This window comes from Aulostomus chinensis, chromosome 11 (genome assembly GCF_037954235.1).
Source record: "Aulostomus chinensis isolate RoL2024-O1b breed Wild chromosome 11, RoL_Achi_v1.0, whole genome shotgun sequence".
Taxonomy (NCBI): Eukaryota; Metazoa; Chordata; class Actinopteri; order Syngnathiformes; family Aulostomidae; genus Aulostomus; species Aulostomus chinensis.
The window spans coordinates 10,179,790-10,200,762 of NC_141330.1; the positions used below are offsets into that span (position 1 = coordinate 10,179,790).

The 20,973-nt window shown below is 44.8% G+C and overlaps 2 protein-coding genes across 7 annotated transcripts; both read right to left on the reverse strand.

The window, feature by feature from the left end:
* Window positions 1–425: 425 nt before the first annotated feature.
* Window positions 426–9,204, reverse strand: LOC147253232 (uncharacterized). Of its 2 annotated transcripts, none has more exons than XM_086217170.1 (15): window positions 9,138–9,204; window positions 6,755–6,808; window positions 5,753–5,808; window positions 5,408–5,474; window positions 4,615–4,740; window positions 4,331–4,527; window positions 4,066–4,206; window positions 3,288–3,447; window positions 3,036–3,201; window positions 2,797–2,929; window positions 2,123–2,710; window positions 1,910–2,008; window positions 1,634–1,771; window positions 1,497–1,551; window positions 426–841 (listed from the first exon to the last, which is right to left on the reverse strand). In XM_086217170.1, the coding sequence occupies exons 1-15, from the start codon at window positions 9,190–9,192 to the stop codon at window positions 426–428; spliced, it is 2,451 nt and encodes an 816-aa protein (XP_086073296.1). In that variant the 5' UTR covers window positions 9,193–9,204. The 2 variants fall into 2 exon arrangements, with proteins under 2 accessions (XP_086073296.1, XP_086073295.1); XM_086217169.1 differs by having other exon boundaries at window positions 426–847.
* A 6,693-nt stretch (window positions 9,205–15,897) lies between these two features.
* LOC147253233 (uncharacterized) lies at window positions 15,898–20,972 on the reverse strand. Of its 5 annotated transcripts, none has more exons than XM_086217175.1 (4): window positions 20,335–20,752; window positions 17,551–19,926; window positions 16,338–16,602; window positions 15,898–16,301 (listed from the first exon to the last, which is right to left on the reverse strand). In XM_086217175.1, the coding sequence occupies exons 2-4, from the start codon at window positions 19,900–19,902 to the stop codon at window positions 16,207–16,209; spliced, it is 2,712 nt and encodes a 903-aa protein (XP_086073301.1). In that variant the 5' UTR covers window positions 19,903–19,926; window positions 20,335–20,752; the 3' UTR covers window positions 15,898–16,206. The 5 variants fall into 5 exon arrangements, with proteins under 5 accessions (XP_086073301.1, XP_086073300.1, XP_086073299.1 ...); XM_086217174.1 differs by having other exon boundaries at window positions 15,898–16,304; XM_086217173.1 differs by lacking the exon at window positions 20,335–20,752 and adding an exon at window positions 20,875–20,972 and having other exon boundaries at window positions 15,898–16,602.
* Window position 20,973: the final 1 nt, after the last annotated feature.

The following is a 20,973-nucleotide window of genomic DNA, read 5'->3' on the forward strand; positions in this document are numbered from 1 at the left end:
GTGTTGCTTGTTTGCCTTTTTTGGCCGAGCCCAAGTGCTTTCAAACAGCCCTCTTCAGTGTCTGTGTGTGTAGGGCACATATCTGTGTGTGTGTGTGTGTGTGTGTGTGTGTGTGTGTGTGTGTGTGTGTGTGTGTGTGTGTGTCTGTGTCTGTGTCTGTGTCTGTGTATGTGTGTGTGTGTCTGTGTGTGTGTCTGGGCTTTCATCGCCCCATTAAAACTATGTTAGATCTGATCTCTGCCATGAATCAAGCTCTCGACATTGCGTGGAGCCGGTGACTCTGACAGCCTATTAATGATGGATGGATGGGTGGAGGCTTCTATTCAAAAGTCAGTGGTGTGTTCGGCCCATTCATGACCATCAGCAAATTCAGTCTTCACTTGCTTGCTGTACATTCTGTTAAAATGAAACACACGCTCGAGTCCTCACCACTGCTCTATCATTAGATCCAACACTCGATTGATATTCAGATCTGAATCCAGACTGAAATCTGTCTCCATAAAAGGAGCCATTGGCGGGGTAAGAGGTCTGAAGCCAGATGTCAGCGTTTCAAGCCAGTCGGCAGCGTCAAATGATGATGGAGCCCGCCGTTTCCGTGATTTTCCAGCCGATGACAGAGGGGAGGTACAGATGGGAGGTGGCGAAGGAGCAGGGATGACCTGGCTGGGGTTTATTACAGCAGGAGATGGAGGGAGCTCAAGGAGGAGAGAAGAACAAAGAGGCGACGGCAGGAAGTTGTCGTCCTTAATTTGCTGCTGGGATGTCTGGGACGGATCGGCTTGAGGAGAGGGTGAAGGTCCGCTGGCTGAGGCAGCAGGGGATTTATGATCAGAGATGGTGACTGAGCCTGGAGGAGAAGCAGATATACAAGATTAGCCACTGAAATCAACTAGACATTTAGGCTGTTGTTCATTATCTCCGTCGGAGGAGCAACATCATGTTTTCACTGGCATTTACCTGTTTGTCAGCAGGATTACGTTAAAAACTAACAGGCTGATTTTCGCCAGCTTGGTGGAGGGGTGTGTGTTGGGCAAGACTCAACTACATTTGGGGCAGATTACTAATGGTGTCACTTAGCAGCGACAGGATATGAAAGGTTTGCATGAATGAGTCACAATCAAAAACTTTGTTGTACTTGTAAAATCAGTAAGATGTTCATTCAATTTTAGACCAAATCCATTGAAATTTGATCTGAAACACCTGAGTTGCTGCTTCGACAGACTTATTATTCAGTATGTTGGTGTTTTCTAGCACCACCTATTGGACACAGGAAGTGATTTTAAAAACACTCCGACTTTCATTTGGAGGGTTAGTTTGAGGCAGGGCAAAAAAAAAAAAATTATAATAAGGGGCCAAAAGCCCTGGTTATTTTGGTATGGATTATTACCAAGGAGGCCATATCTGTCAAACATAGCAAAAAACAGAATTTGTTACCCTGGATTTGCAAAGTTCCCCTTGGATAAAGAGTGCCCTCTAGTTAGTTATGGGATACTCACCAACAGATGAGATAGGCTCATCCAGAATGTCATCAATGGACTGCCGCGGGTCCATCTGTCACCACGAGAAGAGAAAAACACTTCATCTCCACTGAGCACAAGGGACTTGTGGTGATCTCTTTGTTTCACACTCTAACCTGTGCTTTCTGGATGGCCTCCTGTAGTTCCTCCTCCAAGCTGCGAACACCAGATGAGCTCTGAACAGGACTCGCTGTAATCTGCACTGGCAGCTCGAAGTCCTGGCCAATCACATCACAAGGTTGGCAGCAAAACACCTGATCAGAAAGCAGGGGTAAATTAGTTGAAAGCCTGTGATGAGGGCCTGCTCCGATGTTTTGAGTGAAGTCTCAGCAGAGCATCCTCGACAAGACTCATCTACATGTGATATGTGTGTATTGATTTTTTTTGTTTACCTGTGTAAACAGCACTTCTGTCTGTGCGTCGGTTTCTAGTTTCCCTCGAGAGCATCCTGGCTCCTGTTGCAGGAACGGATGAAGGGGTCCTCCACCAGACTGTTGAAAGAGAGCAATAGTAAAAGAAAGGTAGTCATGGAAGTTATTGAGAACTCACATCCTGTGAAATGTAAGATCCTCCAAAATGTCAGAGCCAAGCTTGCTGGTCCTCACCTCATTGCCAGTGTTAGTGGACCCATCCCTGGGCCTGCTCCTGATCCGTTCCCTCATCTCCAGCTCTACACTCATCTCCTGCTGCTGTTGCTGCTGCTGTTTGTTCTCAGTTCTCCAGGGGGCACCACACTGCAGTGGCGAGGAGGACGACATGGGTAGACTTGGACTGGGAGTTCCTGAGGCGGTACTGGCAGGAGCCAGGAAGACGGCACTGGTGAGACCACACTGTTCACCTGCCAAACTGACTGGAACAGCATTTGGGAAACCATTCGGGACAGTATTCAGAATTCCATTTGGGGCTTTGCTCAGAATCCCATTAGGAATTCTCCGGTCCTGAGCGTACATCTGTTGGTTTGGGCTGCTGCTAGGTGAGTCTGGTCCAGAGCTGGAGCTTGAGCTGGGGCTCTGGTTGGCTGGCAATGGGTGGCAGGTAGTTAGGGGCTCCATGCCACCCCCCAGCTGGGAGAGAGGTGCAGGGGTGAGACAAGTAGGGGGAAGCTGGAAGGGGCGAAGACGCTGCAACAGAGCAGGCTTAGTTCCAGAGACGGGGAGGCCACGCTTACGAAGCTGCTGCCGCAACTCTGACACCTGAAGGAGGGTGAGGACATCAGGCTCATCACCACATAAGAACTGGAGTGTCAGATATTTATATAGTGTCTTCATGCTTTTCTTACTGTAAGATCAACAAGATTAGCAGGGAGAAGCTCAGGTTTGGAGGCAGGGTTTGAATCAACGGGCGTGTGATTTGTTGTGGCAGGAACTGGTTGGGGGTTAAGGGGCATGGCTCCAGAAGAATTCAAAAGATCGCTGTGATCTCCACTGCAGTAAAAACAGAACCATTGACTGAACAAAGTTCCTTGGCTCAGATTTTATTACCCGGAACTGTCAAGCGCAAACCACTGTCACTACACACCTGGGTAAAACAGTGAGCTTCTTCTGTTGCTGCTGCTGCTGCTGCTGCTGCTGCTGGTTCTGGAGGATTTGCAGCTGGAGGAAGACCTGCTGCTGCTTAAGGAGATGAGAGTAGGCTGGGTCTAAAGGCTGAGTCGGGGTAGGGCTCTTCTGTTTGGCTCCTCCCCCTGGAAATCAGCATATTTCAGAGCTTAATTGAAGTAACCAGTGTTAAGAAGCCTTGAATTGACGATTGAAAGTATAACTGTTGTACCTCCAGTCGCAGACCCGCCTCTCTGGTCTGGAGGAATGTACTGGTGATACTTGAGTTTCCTCATTTTGGGTTTGGTGTCCCGTGGTTTCCGTGGGCGAGGGAGGTGGTTGAAGTTGAGGGAGGGGGGCAGGGTGGAAGTGGGACTGGGAGGCCGAGCTGTCTGTAGATACACAAAATACCCACATTTCCATGTGTCGTAACAACAAAGAGTCTAAGATGAGTCATTTCAAGAGTAACATATAAAATATGACATGGAGAAAATGTCGAGCCATTTCATCTTGTTTGACAGTGTCTGCCCCATGCCAAGGTTAAATTCTTACATGAAATGAACAAATGCCTCACAAATATCCTGCTGACAGCATGTGCTGCTTCTGACACACAGTTGTGCTGCTGAGTGTGAATGTGTTAACCTGCAGGGCAGAAATGGAGCTCCCCACAAGTGCAAATTGACAGTAATGAATGCAGAGCAGCTTACAGAAGAGCATTGTGTTTCCACAAACAGAGGAGCGACCATCCAGTTAGGAGAAAGACCTTTACAATATATCTCATATGTTGTAAACCTGCTGTGAATACCTGTCACCACACACACACATACACACACGCACACACACACACACACACACACACACACACACACACACACACACACACACACACACACACACACACACCCCGAGGTGAAAACCTCATATTTTCCCTTGATTAATTATATTTATTTTTATCTTCAGGAGTTCAAATAAGCAAAAAAATGAAATTGAACCTAAAGACCCTGGAATACCTTTGGCAGCAGGGGCGTGGTCTGAGAGGTCAGATAGATCCCATTTGGTCTACTAGTTGTTGCCATGGAGTTTGATTCACCCAGTGTTACACTCATTGGTTGTCTGATGCCCTCGGTTGCCGGGAGCAACGCCAAACCAGACTGAAAGCAGAATGTTTCATTGTCAGAGTTGACATTTACAGCTCCAGTCTGATATTATTCTAATATATTTGTTAGTCTCTCTTCAAATCTTAATCTGAACCAAATCTCAGTGTTGTTTTCTCACCTGAGCCTGACCGGGGCTATGATTAAGAGGCGGGCCCACAGCTGAGAAGTCACTCAGTAATTGGTCACCTGAGAGCCCTGGTAGTGAGGAGAAGGCAGGGGATTGGTGAGCGCCACGTTGCTCAGTGGGCGAGGAAGAGGAGCAGGAGGAGATGTCATCTTCGAAGACATCAGTGGAGAGCGGAAAAGAGGCAGAACCTGGAGGAATGAAAAGGAAGTGGAATATGAAGAGGAGATTGATTGGGAAATTTTCACAAGTGCATGCAGATGTGTGCGTTGACTGACGTTTCTCCAGGGGCAGCGTGTGTTCATGCTGTTGCTCAACAGGTCCAGGTGGATCTTGGATCCTAGCACTGAGGTCCTGTGTCTGCCGTGCCTTCTTCTGCCTCTGGGCCCCACATACACTCCTCTCTATGGGTGGAAAGAGGAATAATGGAGATATTGGAAAGTGGGGAGCAGAGGTTAGATCAGCAGAGAGAGAGAGAGAGAGAGAGAGAGAGAGAGAGAGAGAGAGAGAGAGAGAGAGGCAACATGACTACAGAACACATGTGATGTGAGCATGCGCCACAGTGTTGCCACTGGCCATAAGTCTGAATTCAATCTCGTAGAAGCATCAAAACACAGAAACACTCCTGACCACAGGGAAATATATTGAACTGGACGTAAAATGCTCACATACCACTTTTAAACATTCTTTCACAACATTTTTTTAAAGTGTTAAGCGACTCACAAAAAGCAACTGTAATAGCCGTCTTTTCAATTAAAACGGAGGGTTAGACGGGTGTGGAGAGCAGGAGGAGAGATAAAGCTTATCATGTGCTGTCAATCACTGATATGCTTGCAGGCTGCTGAAGAGTTACAGTGTGCAACCAGATCACATTTCTGTTTAACTGACAGCTGATGAGACACAGAGCCTGTTGCCAGATTTACACACTTAAACACACACATTTCCTCGCACAACTGCAGAGTTGGGATCAAATACAGAGAGAAAGGCAGAGAGGTGCTCTACTGTGCACTTTGCCGGGAGAGTAGAGAGGGAAGCAGAGGGAGAACAACGTTACTGGAGGCAGAGCATCACCTGGTGCAGTTTCAGTGTTCACACCACTAGGGGGCAACTTCTGAGAGGCACCATCGTCAGTTAGACGCTGCATCAGGAAACAGCAAGTCAAACCAACAGCCAGGGCCCAGCGGTTACAATGCACTTCATTCAATGTGTCATGAAACACCATTTTATACCAATGTTTCCTCCTTTGGAGCAGCACTTAACCTGCAAAGATGCATTTTTCCATGTGTTTATTTTTATTTATTCCTTATGAAAACAGATTTTTAAACAATATTTCATATCATCTTGTTGTCTTACAGCATCTATGCCTCATCTAATATGTTGAAACATCATCACTGTTAAAAATAAGACGATACTCACCAGAGCTTCACTCTGGTCTTTCTCTGTTTTTTGAGTGGGACTAGTAGATTTCACTCCTATGGAAAACAAGATGGAAATGTAGGATTTTTAGAAAAAGACAACACAGGAGGGAAAGGAGATCTTTTTCAATGTATCTCTCATTGTTAAATGAACGATAGCCAAGTGGAGTAGCAGCCCTCTTCACGTCTCAGATGTTTTTGTTGTCACGATATGCAGAAGCTGCTTCAGCCTCAGAAAAACTGTTGGGGACTGAGACAAAGAGCGCCAGCAGTCGTACCTGCAACTGTTTTCCAGCTGCTTTTTCTGTAATTTGGATCCAGATGAATGTGGATGTGAGTCATGCCGCCCATTTTCTTTTCATAGCTTTGTGCATGTTCAGATAATGACTCATGCTGAAGGCATATAGCCTTTTTTTTTTGCATATTTTAACTCAATGTATCCCTGCATTTCAAAATTAAGCACAAGCACACATCAAAGGAATGTTTTCACGGTGTCTACAATCATATCTGCAAATGAAATATGAAATTTTTACTCTATCTTAGCGAAAGTACTTTCACATTGTGCATATTATGTGTATTTGTTGACTTGGTATATTTTCATGTTACGAAGTTACGTTTTCATGTATCATGAGTTCTTTAACTAGATATATAGACAATATCATATATATATATATATATATATATATATATATATATATATATATATATGTCATCAAGAACTCATAACATCAGAGCAGGGGAGGGATTTTTCAGGGGAAATTAGCTCATGTTACATTAAAACACAAATCAGGAACAAAATAATGTAAATAGTCTTGACATTTATACATTTTATTCACACTACGTTCACTCCCATTTTGATATAAATTTGACTCAAATGAATGAAAGTAAAGCTGTTCAACTGAATCCACACAGACATTTTTCTAATCAATAGGCAATCATCCTTTAGTGTGAAAGGTCAGAAAAATGAAATCAGTCACAACATTAGCGACACGTATAGACTAACCCGCGTCTGCATTGATCTCACTCTGCCTTCGGTTCTGAATCCTCAGCTGCAGGACTGAAAGACAAGAACAGAATAAAAAAAATGATGAAATATTATAATTTGCAGTGATGGAATTTGAAGTGGCTTTAATTTCTCTTTGCGATTTGTAGTCACAAGTATTTTTTTCGAGGGTAGATTATCTGGAAAAATAAGTCACACACTTGAAAGGGAAAGGTAGGAAGAGCAGAGCAAAGCAAGACGCTGAACGATATGTTCTTGTAACTTATATTAGCTGTGTTTTTGCAATGCTTGTAGATTATATATCCTCTTGCACACACATCTACACACCTCCACCCCACACTCTTACGTTCAGTACACACACAAACAGGTGAAGCAGGGTAGGGCCCGGCTCATTACCCTGAGACATTTTGGTGAGTTTTGAGACCTGAGAGACCTGACGAGGGGAGGGGTGGTCTGCATGGGGGGTTCAGGGCAGTAACTATTTATCTCTCAGTATGTCTATTTCTGTTCCCCATCCCCCCCTTCAGCTGTCCCGCTCTCTTCACAAGCCTCTCATGCATCCCCGCCTCACGTCATCCTCATTTGTGCAGCTAACTATACTCTTCCTGCTTTGCTGCCTCTCAGACAACTCAAAACAAAATTGGTGGAGTTTGAGGAAATTCACTCTAGGAAAGAAGTGGCTGTCACACAAGAGTTTGAGTTAAATAAATGCAGCTCGGTAAAATCTCTAAACTCCACTTGTATCAAATTACTTAACGCGCATTACATAATGAAAAGGTTCCCAACCTGGGTGGGTTGGTAAGTATTCACAAAAATGCATTACTGTTGCCAAACATGTATTTTTTCTCTTCTTTCTTTGTTTCTTCAAACCTCAGGAAATCATTTAAATTACGAGTGAATCCTCGAGGAACTCTGCGGTTGAACCTATTACAACTCATAAATACGTACAACCTGTGAAGAGGGTCGTGTTTCTGAACGGGCTTGGGTCACCGTCAAAGATGAAGTTGCATTTGATGTCAAGGATTACAGCTCAGTAAGAGGAAAACAATGAATTATTCAAGGATTCCATAACAGGGAATGAGTTTTTAGCAAACCTGTTCAATCTAACATCATTGGAAAACCATATTTTACTGTCTCGCTCTTCAACAGTATAATTTCAAACGGAGCAGCTGCCCCCCCCCCCCCCCACCACCACCACCCACACCACCCCCCACCCCCAGAGAATCACGTTTTCCAGCAGGTGTCTGCACACCTAGGGGACCATCGATGTCATTTCCTCTGCTTTCTATTTTACCAACCATTAGCAACAGCTGCCTTGGAGCGCTACCGCAGCTCGTGAGATAATGTATGGAGTTATGGGACGGTTTTATATGAATGCCGGTTGCCTCCAGACCATTGTGAAGTACTACCATCACATAGTGGACAAGAATAACTGGTATATATTTTGAATGGATTGCAGGTGGACAATGAATCTTTAACCAAACATTAAATCTCCAAATTACATATATATTATTTTTCATTTGTTGTGGAAAAAATGACAAATTGCTGAAACATAAAACTAAACAACTGAAAAGGTTTAAATTAAGCTGAACTACATTTTGGTAAATGGGTTTAATTTTTCATGTGATGAAAGTGTTTTTAGTGTGTGAAAATTTCCAGACCTGTCGAATAAAACCAGATTCTTTGAATGAAATGTTTGATGTTATTTTTATTTTTGACAGAACCAATCATGAATCAATATAGAAAATGCAATATATACATATATACATATATATGTATATATATATGTATATATATGTGTGTGTGTGTGTGTATATATATATATATAGAGAGAGAGAGAGAGAGAGAGAGAGAGAGAGAGAGAGAGAGAGAGAGAGAGAGAGAGAACCGGTATCAAAGTAAGGTGCTGTTCACAGTACAGTGATTATTTATGTTTATTCCAACCAAAATTTCCCTTTATAGTTTAAAAATAATCCATTTTTTTCAAAATAAATTCCAGTCATCTACTATGTCACTGTTAGGGGTCAGACTTGGAGGTTAATAATCGATATTAAAGCTTTGAACTAAAAGGGTCAAAATGTTGAGGGTCGTAGTGTGTTTTTCATTTTAGTCATGCAGAGGTCTGTGACCCCTGCCTCAGCTGTCTTCATTCATGACATCTCTGTTTGCAGGTAGCAATCACTAAATCCATTCACTGTGATCAATACTTTCAGTCTATTGATCGCATGATAGACAATGTGACTGACCTGCCAATAACCTTCACAAACACTTCACCTCGACGCACAATGCTAATGTCCCAAACTGAGATGTAAAGCCACCGCGGTTGGGAAAATAAATCCTTCCCCTCTTTAATTGGTGTGAGTTGCTGCCTCCAGATACTCACCTGAGCGGAATTTGTTCCGGATGAGAAGCGACCTCTCAGAGGCCAGCAGTGTCATGGCGGCCGAGCGAGTGAGGAGTGAGAGAGTGGAGAAGAGAGAAAGAGGGAATTCCTGGTGTCACACGACCAGGAGGAATGAAACCTCTTCTTCTTCTTCTTCTTCTTCTTCTTCTTCTTCTTCTTCTTCTTCTACTACTACTTCTGTGTGTGGCTGTTGCAGGGAGCTGAGGAAGCAGGGGAGTAGAGAGAGACAGATGCTTGTTAAGCCACTGACAGACACAAACCGATATTGATAGAGGCACACAAAGCACAGTGGAGATAGATTGGGGGAGAAATAGAGACGCAAAGCCTCTCAGACCTACAGGCAGACTTTACGCTGCGGTGAGCTGCTCTGGCAACAGCAGGCCTCCCTATAGACAGCCTGTCATAATCACACTGAGAGTCACAGAGGCCCACCCACGGTGACAGAGCTAACGACACAGAATTAAACAGACAAGGAAGCTTTTAGAAAAGACAGAGCGAAGAAGCAGAGAGGAATAAGAGGAAGAGGGGAGCTGCTGCGTGAGTGACGGAGACAGACGCCCAGGCAGACGTCAGGGTTGAGGCGTGCAGGAAGCCGTGACACACAAACAGTAACATCCTCAAACACCGCATTTGTCTTATGACGGGAGGACACACAGAAAGAAGAGGAGAAGATCTCAATAAGTTGCAAAAACTTATCGATTTGAAGTGCTCGGATAAAGGTAGCCTGTTTGAAGTAACAAGCTTTGCAGTAACTGACTTAGTAACACTACCCCATACACGCACACACAACATATCTACAGTGTGAACCACAAATGAGGCCACTCGCATATCAATGCAATAAAATAACAAACAACAGATGAAGATTTGACGTCTAGAACCAGCATTATTTTACAGTAAGACACCGAGACAAACACTGTTTGAGAATAAAGTCAAACAAATGAAAGAGAATACTTACAGAAAAAAAAGAGAATTGAGTCCCTCTGGGGAAAGTGGAGTGGATTTAAGATTAAATTGAGAGAGATGCGAGATGGAGGAAGAGAGGGAAAGAGAGAAATTCGTAGTGTGTATGATGATGATTTCTTTCTTTCATGTTCTTTTCATATATCCTTTTTTTCCATCCCGTTTCCACACCGTTGTTTTCCTAAAGGTGAAATGCAGGAACAATCTGGTTCCTTGGTCGTCTTACGATTGAGACTCCCTCACTATCCTTCTCTCTCTACCTCTGCCTCGCTCTCTCTGCCCCTCTCTCTGTCTGCCCCAAAGCATCCTGGATCTTTCTGTGCCAACTGTGATCGACTGTCAAAGTTTAACCCTCCCCCTCCTCTACCGGCCTTGTCCCCCTACCCCTCCCTCCCTCACCTATCGCAGCCATTCACTCCCCCTCTGACATCTGCTGACTGAGTGATTGAGAACGAGGCTCAAAAGACAATAAGCGCTTGTGTGTTTGTACGTGACTTTGTCAGACATCCAGTTCTTTAATGTTTGGAACTGAACATAATGTGATGGATAGAAAAGTGACGGCAGGATAAAGAGACAGTTTATTACAAGACAGCGAGAAAAGACCCCGGAGTGTTTTGGACTCACATCAAATCATGTACTGCAGGAGGACTGCAGGCTCATATGCTGCTGTCAGGATACCTTTGGGTCACCCTCTTAAAGTGATTTAGTGCTCTCCGCATGCACGTATACATGCACGTGTGCGCATGTGTGTGTGTGTGTGTGTGTGTGTGTGTGTGTGTGTGTGTGTGTGTGTGTGTGTGTGTGTGTGTGTGTGTGACACTACAGAGTCACAGGTCAGTAAGTCAGTTTACATCAGCATATAGTTACAGTATGTATCAGGACTGGTGCCTGACAAAAATCTCAGTCCAAAAACTTTGTGAAGAAGAAGCTGTTTGTGTGCATACATATGTCTGTTCATGTGTGTGTGTGTGTGTGTGTGTGTGTGTGTGTGTGTGTTTGTGTGTGTGTGTGTGTGTGTGTGTGTGTGTGTGTGTGTGTGTGTGTGTGTGTGTGTGTGTGTGTGTGTGTGTGTAGTGCCTTAGGGCTGCAGAGGGGGGAAAGTGGGGGAAGTAAGGTCGTAGCTGGAGCACCTGTTCCTTCATTTTGACAGACAGGCTGGTGTGTGCTGGTTCAGCAGGTCAGAGAGAGAGAGAGAGAGAGAGAGAGAGAGATCACACTGCAAAAGTTAGAGACACAGTCGGGGGTTGGGGGGCTACACTGTACACTGGGGGAAGCCTTAACGCCTCGGACAGGAAGAGAGCTGTAGCCGATGGAGGAAGAAGCTGCGGAGGAGGTTGCTGTCATTTTATCTGATGTAAAAAGAAAGACTGTGACGTCAAGATCCACTTATCAGAGAACACAGAGCAGAGATAGCTCTGCATGGGCCAATTACAGTTGCCATGGCACAAAATGGAACAAGTAATGGAACACAATGAATGGGAACCTTAATTTAATCCATGTTTAGTGATGGACAGCTCTTATGGGTGTCATTTGCACACAACCTCTGTGTTTTCTATCATTATAAAGTCTCACCTTTGACACATTTCTCCTTCGCATTCAGTAAATGTATTTCACCAACACACACACACACACACACACACACACACACACACACACACACACACACACACACAAATATAAACCCCTGACAGTGTGGTACATTATTGAAGGAAAGGTGATGTAATTGCTTTTAGTTCTGGTTCCCCAGCACAACTACACCCACTCCCTTACAACAGGGACTCCCTTTCTGATTAACACCTGTTCCCCTCCCTCACCCACTCTTTCCCCCTCTTTCTTTCCCTCTCCCTCCCTCTCCTTCTCTCTCTCTCTCTGCACACTTGCACTCAAACACTAGTGTTAATCCTGCTGTGAGTCTGGTGAGTGAGGATGCTTGCACGGTGTTAACCTTTCTCTTATGCGATATCATATTTCTCAGTGTAATTCTGGGCTCAGATGTTTTTGTAAAGCACACAAACAGAACACACATTTGGTCCGTCATACAGCTTTGACACATTTATGTATAGAAAACTTAGTCAAAAAAGCTTCATTCACCACTGAAAAGGCCGAATATTGAATGCTCTGTCCTCCCAAAGGCTCTCTGTCTTCTGCCTTTCACCCTCCACCATTTGAGAGACCAGCGTGGAAAAATTAGCCAGTGGATGCAAGTGTGAGTGCGCCCTCACATGGCTGAAGGGTGTAACAACAGAAAACTGTCCAAAAAATAAATTAAAAAAAGATCTTCCATGGTTAGTTAACCTCCTTGGCTCTCAGTGGTATGAAAAAAAAAACGAGAGACATCTGTGATGCAACAGAGCAGATAAACAAACAACATATCAAAGTGCAGAATGTATCTAAGAGAATAAAAAGCTGAAACATGCCAATCTAACACACTCCATTACTGCTCGGCCACCTCCCGTCTGGATCTATTGTCCTTCTCTCCACTCCACCTCTGCCTTTATCACTTCAATCACTTGGCAATGCGCCACTCAGGAAGCCTGATGTTGTTCTATTCTACACAATACACACATGCACGCACACACGCACGTACACACACACGCACACACACACACAAAATATATTTCTCTTCTCACTTGGTCCATCATGCATCTGTCAGTCACAGCACTTTGAAGCTCTCCGCAACCTGGACAGTTACCAACCCTTCTCTCTCTCTCTCTCTCTCTCTCTGTCACACACACATACACACACACACACACACACACACACACACACACACACACACACACACACACACACACAAACAAACCCAGCTGGACTCATCTCACACACTCTGGATAAACTGAATATTCATTGTCATCATGCATTGAGGACCTTGTAGGCTCAGCAATGTAACAGCCCACTGGTGTCAATTAAAGGACCAGGTTTTTTTTTTTATTCTTTTTTTTTCTGATGGTTCAGCATTGGTTTAACAGCTGAATCTGCACAGTGACCTTAACAAGTTTGTAGGGCTCAGACGAGTTTCTGCAGCACAGCAGTTAGCAGCCAGTGCTTTATGGGACGGATGATTGGGACGCGTGTAAATGCGACTACAAAATGAATCGAATCATGTTAACGGTCCATTTTCCTGCCTAGAGATAAATGATGCATGTATATACTCGTGTTTATCAGCTATACTGTCACTCACTGATGCAACCGCTATTTGGACATGTTGTGTTTGGCTCATTGGATTAAATGGTAATTAATTAAATACTCTTCATTAACTTGATGCAACAATCCTATGTTGCTGGGGTGTTACGCTCATCCAAGGGCAACACAGAACAGGTCGGTGAGGTGTAACAAAGCGAGGCACATGCGGGATCTGAACTCTCAGACCCGGGTTTTCAGGTGCCACCAATGACCTGCAGCATTCCTCGGTTCAACTGCAGCTAGATGGCTCTGTTGCATTTAGCTCTTCATCCCTCACACACTCATTGTGTTTACGCCCCCAAATAAAGGAACTACGTATATCAGGTCTGAGAAAATTACCCAAACTGTGTTGAGACTGGAAATTAGAACCTCACACCAACTTAATCTCACACACGTTCCCCAGTGTGAGTGTTCATGAACTACTTTTCACATTATATAAAATAACCTGTTTGCAAGAGAGGAAACATTTAATTTTTTTCAGGGATTTCTTGGCTCTCAACCAAAGTGAGTCAGTCAGTTTGGGATTTTGTTTTTTACTTTGACACAATTAAAAAAAAAGCTGTTTAACGAGACATTTTCATTTCAAGTTATGTGTTCTTTGATGCTCAAACTTTCCACTTCAGAGATGGCTCATCTATGTGTTTTTCCTTTGACAAAATCAATATGTATGACCCCCTTTATTGGAAAATACATCCAACTACAGACTTCTGGTGCAGCGCTTCTGCAAGCCTACGGTGCATTCAAGATTTTTGCAGTTCACATAGAAACTGGGCCTTGGGTTGTGTATTGAAGGGTTACTAATCTTTCTGTGTGGAGTCTCCATGTTCTCCCTGTTCCTGTGTGGGTTCTCTCTGGTACTCCAGCTTCCTCCCACAGTCCAAAGTCATCAAGAGGGGACGAGGCTGATTGATACTCTAAATTGACTGTAGGTGTGACTGTGAGAGTGAATGGTTGTCTGTCTCTACGTGTTGGCCCTGTGATGGACTGGTGACCTGTCCAGGGTGAACCCCGCCTCTAACCTGAAGGCTGCTGGGATAGGCTCCAGCCCCCCCGCAACCCCTAACAGGATAAGCAAAAGAAAATGGATGGATGGATGGATGGATCATATAGAAGTAGAAGTTTGAAATAACCCCGACATCAACCTTTAGCCACTCCAGTCCCTTTTTTTAAATGTATTGTTGGGAGAATGAATGACTAAATTAAGAACTATAAAGTGCTTAGCTGTGTCCTTCTGAGATCGTAGCTCCTCTGATATGAAAAGTAGAATAATCGAAGATAATAAATATGCATTAAACGTCCTCTCCGTCTGTTAGAAAACAACTCCAGTCTCACTCTCTAATCTCAGAGACTGTTTAGTTAACCTTTGCTCCACACACTGGCTACGCGTCTCTCCTTCCATTGACCCTCCGTAAAACCAAGTATGCCAACTATAATAAAGTGCTGTCTTTTCAACACACCAAAGCACCTCTATGCACTCGTGTCCGCGTGCGCGCACACACACGCACACACACACACGCACACACAGCTGCCGGTGTAGAAATAAGGAACGGGAGCACCATGAGGACCCAGTCAGGTCATTTAAGCAGTAGACTATTTAATAACTTATCTTCAGCTTAGCTCTGTTAGGCTCCGTGGCTTAAATGGAGCAGAAAATTGAGAGTGCAAAACACAGAGGAGTGTCTTACAAACTCAATTACTCCCTTGAGGCAGTCCAAGTGGTCAACTTGAATACCACAGCAGTAATAAATCAGGTAGAGCAGGTTTTTATTCTCTCTCACACTGACAAGTCCGCTCTCATCTTTACTGATTAACATAGAAAAGAAGCATCTTGACTGATGGGAGAGACACGGAACCTGGTCCCTGTGCAACATTAAGGACGTTAGAATTCCGGAGTCGCCAAAAAAAACAAAACGCATGAGATTGAATTGCAGTTGTCGGAATTTAATTGAAATAAGTTAACTTAATTCACAATAAACAAAAATCTGAATATAGCATCTATGAGGAAACTGATTTGGTCAGAGTCTTACGTGATACGTATTACATACATAAAATCAACAGGCAACAGTAGACAGAGTAAGCATTCACTATGTAAAAATATTGAGTGAACTAAAACAAGTGCAAATGACTCACAGTGTCTCAGAAGGTAAGAAAGATAGATTACATCTTTCATGTTAGATAGTGCAGAAGTGCAGCTCTTCTTATATATGTGGATGTGTGTGTATATACATATATACATATATATGTAGATATATAGATATACACAATTAGAGCAGAAAATTCTTTTAGCAAATAAGTTATTCTTCTTTTTGAGCACTTTAGGGTTTCATCATGGATTGAGTGGGAATGCAGAAGGTGGGATATGTTAGATATCAAGTTACTATTTTTGACTGACATCAGGATCATGGTTTTAGTCATGTGCTTTCCCCTTCATGGATGCAGCCCCCCCCCCCCCCGAGAGGAAAGCGGATTTAAAAACCAAGAAAGATTATAACGTAGCGCTGAACTATTAATGGCGTTATCGCAATACAGCCTAGTGCAATATCCAAATCGCAGCAGGTGCAATATTAGCTAAAGGCAAAATGTGTCGAAATATTGAAGTACTGTGGTACTGCAGTGATATCCCAGCCCGCACATGATACTCTACAGTCTTTGTTTGGTTCGGATCCTGCAAAAATCGCACGTTTTCTTGTTTAAAGTGAAAAATGACACAATCATAATTCCTCACAATATCAGTTAAAATAATCGCAATTAAATATTTTCTTGAAATCCTTCAACCTGACTACCAAGCGCAGTATGTTGGAGCCATCAAATGGAATGGGAATAATATACATTCATATAAATAAATGATCATCAAAACATTAAAAATAAATATTGCAAAGCACTCCCTTCTTTGAATGTTAATTAATCAAGTTTCCATTTCAGACTCTGAGTTTTCCAGATTAGACACAGTGGAGCTGTACCATTCAGCAGTCTCTTCTTCTTCCTGAACTACAGATACTCCTCCTCCTCCTCCTCCTCCTCCCCCGCTGCCGGCACCTCCTCCTCCTCCGCCGGCACCTCCTCCTCTGTCTCGTCTCTCGTTCAGCATTTCCATGGCTACTTGGTGATAAGGGTGTTTGCGTTTGGTGTGACGCCGAAGTGTGTTGCGCTCGGCGAAACGTGTGTGACAAAGTTGGCACTGGTAGGGTTTCTCTCCGGTGTGGACCCTTTGGTGGCGCTGAAGCTCGCCGGCCTCCCTGAAGCGTTTGGCACAGATGGGGCACACAAAGTTCCTCTGGCCTGTGTGGATGTGCTTGTGTCTCTGTGGAGGACGAGGAAATGACAGGAGTCACTACGGTTTTACTTCTCAATGCCTTTGAGGAACATTTTAAAACATCATAAATAATAATCAATTCATAATGCTAACATTGACGTAAAACTGGCTCGAGAAATATAGCACCTTCCTGCAAGAAAGAGTGCGGTTTGAATTGAATTTTAAAGAACTGTGCAGCATAATAACTGCATATCAAAAAAATGACGCTATGTGGTTTGATACAACATCAACATCTACTCCATATCAGAACCCCGTAAACTCTAACATCTAAGTAGATAGATGCCGAGACTTCCCCCCAAAACTTCCGGGCTTTACTAATTTTTCAAAAAAATTTCCAGCCCTGGAAATAGCTACGACCAAATTCCATGATTTTTTTTTTTTTTTTTAATGACAGTATGATCCCTTAAGTAAGTTAAAAAGAAAAAAAGCCTATAATAATATTACTGGAGCAACAGATCATGAGTTCTTGAGTATAAGCGGGGTCTTTAAGCTCATTTTGTGATTTTCTAGCCAGCTACTTCACTGTTCGGATTCACTCTCACTGCTGCTTTTTGGGCTGCACCGGGAAGTTGTTTTCAGAGGAAAAAAAACCTATAAAAGCTGCCCGGCACTAACCACAAGGCAGACAAATTTAGCTCCTTGCTGGAGAAGATCGAGGGGGAAAAAAGATATTTTTCTCAGAAGACCAAAGTTATATTGGAGTCATTTCAAATCACAGCTGTTGCTGTGAATCATCTGCGGGTATAGGAAGGAAATTATCTGCTAACAAGTTCATAACACCAACTTAATATGTCAAAACTGTGTTCACAGCTTGTGTCCACCGCTACCAGAAAAATCCCTTATTACACGGTGTTTACTTGTCACTGCACTAATCATTTTTGACAACTGCTGAAGTTAATACTGATGAAAGGATGGTCCCAGTCTGCTGGCACTGACCTGCAGATGGCTGGAGCGTTTGAAGGCTTTACCACACTGCTGGCAAACATGAGGCTTCTTCTGCGAGTGAGTGATAGCATGGCGCTCAAGGTCGGAGAGGTAAAAGAAGACCCGCGGGCACAGCTGGCAGTACAGCACCCTGCGGGAACCCATGGCATTAGGAGACTCCGCTGGAGAAAGAGGGTCAAGTGGGTCAAGGTGCTCAAGTTTGCCAGAGGGGAGAATGGGTCCCATTGGAGGGGAAAGAGGAGCAGTAGTGCTGGAAAAGTAAATATGATCATCCAGAGGTAAATGTTCTGAGTCAAACTTGACCTCTGAAGTTGGTGACTGGACTTCTGTCTTAGAGCTGGGCTGAACTGAGGGGTCATAGGTCAAAGTGGCAGCCTGCGTGTGCAGAGAGGATAATGTAAGAGTTGATGGCTTGTTGCTCTCATTTGAGACTTCGTCTGCAGATATGGCTTCAGTTCCAACATTTGAATCGGAAGAGTTGATTTGAACAAGGGAATCATTCTGGAGGGCGGTGGTGGAGAGGTGAGAGGCCAGGACAGCGCTGGAGTTATTCACCCCTGACAGAATCACAGGAGGGTTACTGTGGCTCAGCCTGATGACCGGGTGAGACAACGTGGACAGAGGCGATCCAAGTGAGTTAACCTGACCAGAGGGCAAGGGAAGGGAGACCGGGGCCGAGGCTGCAGTGATCTGGGACAACTGACCGGTGGAGGGGTCCAGGACAGCGATGGGGGTGGAGGTAGATGCAGAGTCACCAGAGGAAGAGGTTACAGATGAAAGGAGAAGAAGCATCGGGGTGGAAGCACCGGGAGGTGTCTGAGTGACCGAGAGAGGAAGTGAGAGACTCCCTGTAGCAGCAGAGAGCTGTGGAGAGGAGGAGGAGGAGGAGAGGAGCAGCACCGGAGCATTAGCAGGGGGGTTTGTGAGGATCTGGATGGGCTGACCTGGGACGGATATCCCAGAGGGTTCTGAGAGAACAGCATCGGGCGGTGGAACGGACTCAGCGCAAGGCTGTGAGGAGTTGGTGATCAAACTTGTGAAGACTTCTGGATTTTCTGTTGATGACGGAGCCTCAGCCAGCAACGGGGAATCAGCAGCAGGGGCCGGTGAGGGGTAAAGGTCATCAGAGGCTTCATTTAGTGCATTATCTAAACTTTGGCTGAGGCTGGAGCCTGTGGGTAACTGGGACAATGACCCCTCTCTCTCTACTTCAGCTGAGTAAGTCTGATCTGACAGAGGACCCTCTGACAGGGAGGTGTCGACTTGCGGCACTTTGAGTCCATCTGGGCTGAGCGTATACGGGATTCCCTGGTCGTCGATGAGAAGAAGATTTTCTGTGTCTAGCGAAGAGAGGGAGGTAGGAAAGAGAGAGGAGGACAAGGCAGGGTCAAGTGTATGTGTGGTGTCCATGCGGTACACTGAGTCCTCTGCATTGTCGTCATCCTCCTCTACGATGTCTCTGTCTCCCTCTCCATCATATTCATCCACCTCCATGATCAACGAACTCTCACAACCACAATCATCCAGAAAGCGTCCGTATCGCCTCTCTCGACTCTCTCTTTTCTTGGGTAAACTCAAGTCGAGCGGTTCCGTCTGTTCCTCCAACTCCTGGTAGGACATCAAATTAATTTTTTGCAAAAATAGAGGGATATTTGTCTCAAATTCACTCTCTGTACTTTCCACTTTTATCTCATGTTGACTCAACATTTTAACTGCTTTGGCGCTGGATAGAAAAGTTTCTGACTCATCTGTGTGGACGATCTCTGTATCTCTGTCTTTACACATTATCTCCTCCCCACTGTGGAGAGATTCTTCTTCCGTCTGATGAACTTCCCCGATCTCTCCTTCATTCTTCACAACAGATATTTGCAATCTATCCGTGTCTTTTTCCGAGTACATCGCTCCAGCTGATGCCAAAACAGGTCTTTTAAAATGTGAGCAAGCAAAGTCTTTGGTCAGGCTGATAGTGGAGTTTGTGATTGGCCTTTTAAACCGTGGGGGAACAACAATTTTGATTCTGATTGGCTGGCTGCGCAGACCAGGCACTCCAGTCTTGACTGTAATTGGCTGCCTCAACCCACCAATCTTACTTGTTTCCTGAGAGGCTGGCTTACAAGTTCCGCCCACCTCTGGCTTTTTCCCATTGATTGACAGAGCATCCTGCCTGGTGGCCACTGCTTTGACAGGGCAAGGCTGGAGGTTACCTGCTCCAGGACTGGATGAGATTTTGTCCTTTGGGTCCGAGACCACCTCTGTCACAGGCCCTGATCCCTCTACACACTGGCTGCCATTTTGGACATCCAGACTGCCACTCGTCAGGACTGTAGCCAACTGAGAATCCATTTTGGGGCATACCTATTATTGTTTCTGTAATAAAGGGATAAAATAATGGATTAAAGTTGGAGCATATACATACATTTCATGGTGATAAATTAGAATTACACAGCAAGGGGTTGGCTGGGGGGGAGGGGGGGGGTTCTGTGGTTATTGGGGTCAAGTTTAGTGCAAAAAGCAAAATCTAGATTAAACAGATTATGATTTCTAAATCCTTACTCCGAAATAATGAGCGATCATATGACCCCTGTCCTCAACTGTCCTGGTAATTGTGCTGTTACCCCACGGGATCTTTAATTAAAGCCGTTTGCTTACCGACTGCTCGAAAATAACGCACCGAGGTCCAGAAGGGTCCGAATGATGTCAGCGAAATTACATTTCCTCTCTAATACAATACATGCCATAAAAGATGTTACCTCAGAAGAGTTAGCGGGTACATGCCTGTTCTCAGCGGTTAAAATGTGACTGAGGATAAACCGAGGAGTCCTTTCCGTGGAGGACGCCATTATGCTCAGTCCTAGGTCCGAAATATCGTTCCGGTGAGCTTTGACAGCGCTCGCACCCGGGACAACGCCGCCTCCCTCGCCTCGGTCAGCACGGAAACAGAATTACAGACTGTTGCGGTGTTGACACGATCCTTCCCTCCGTACCGGAGCTCCCTCGGACCTACAGCCAGCCATTTTAGAGCCGAAGGTCCGAGACACCGAGCGCAGCAGCTTTAGGACAAACTTTCCCGCCTCACTGTCATTTACTGGAGCTCTGTTGTCAGAGCCGGTGCACGACACACCGGACAGGCTTTCCATACGTTTAAAATAGTATTTAAAAGTGTACTCCACCCATACAGCCGCTGCATAGGGACTGGCTTACCCGAGCTGTGGATATTTCCGGAGGACCAAATATGTCTGTGCAGTGTAAAGGGTGATGCTGCGAAGGCTGAGGGAGGGAGGGGTCAAGGGGAGTTGCTATGGTGTCGCAGCCTACCGGGTCCGACCAGTAGCCATGTTCAGCCTATGAGTACAGTTGAACCTGCAGCCTGGGAGCAGGGATGGAGACGTGAACTTCCCCGAGTGGGACCACATG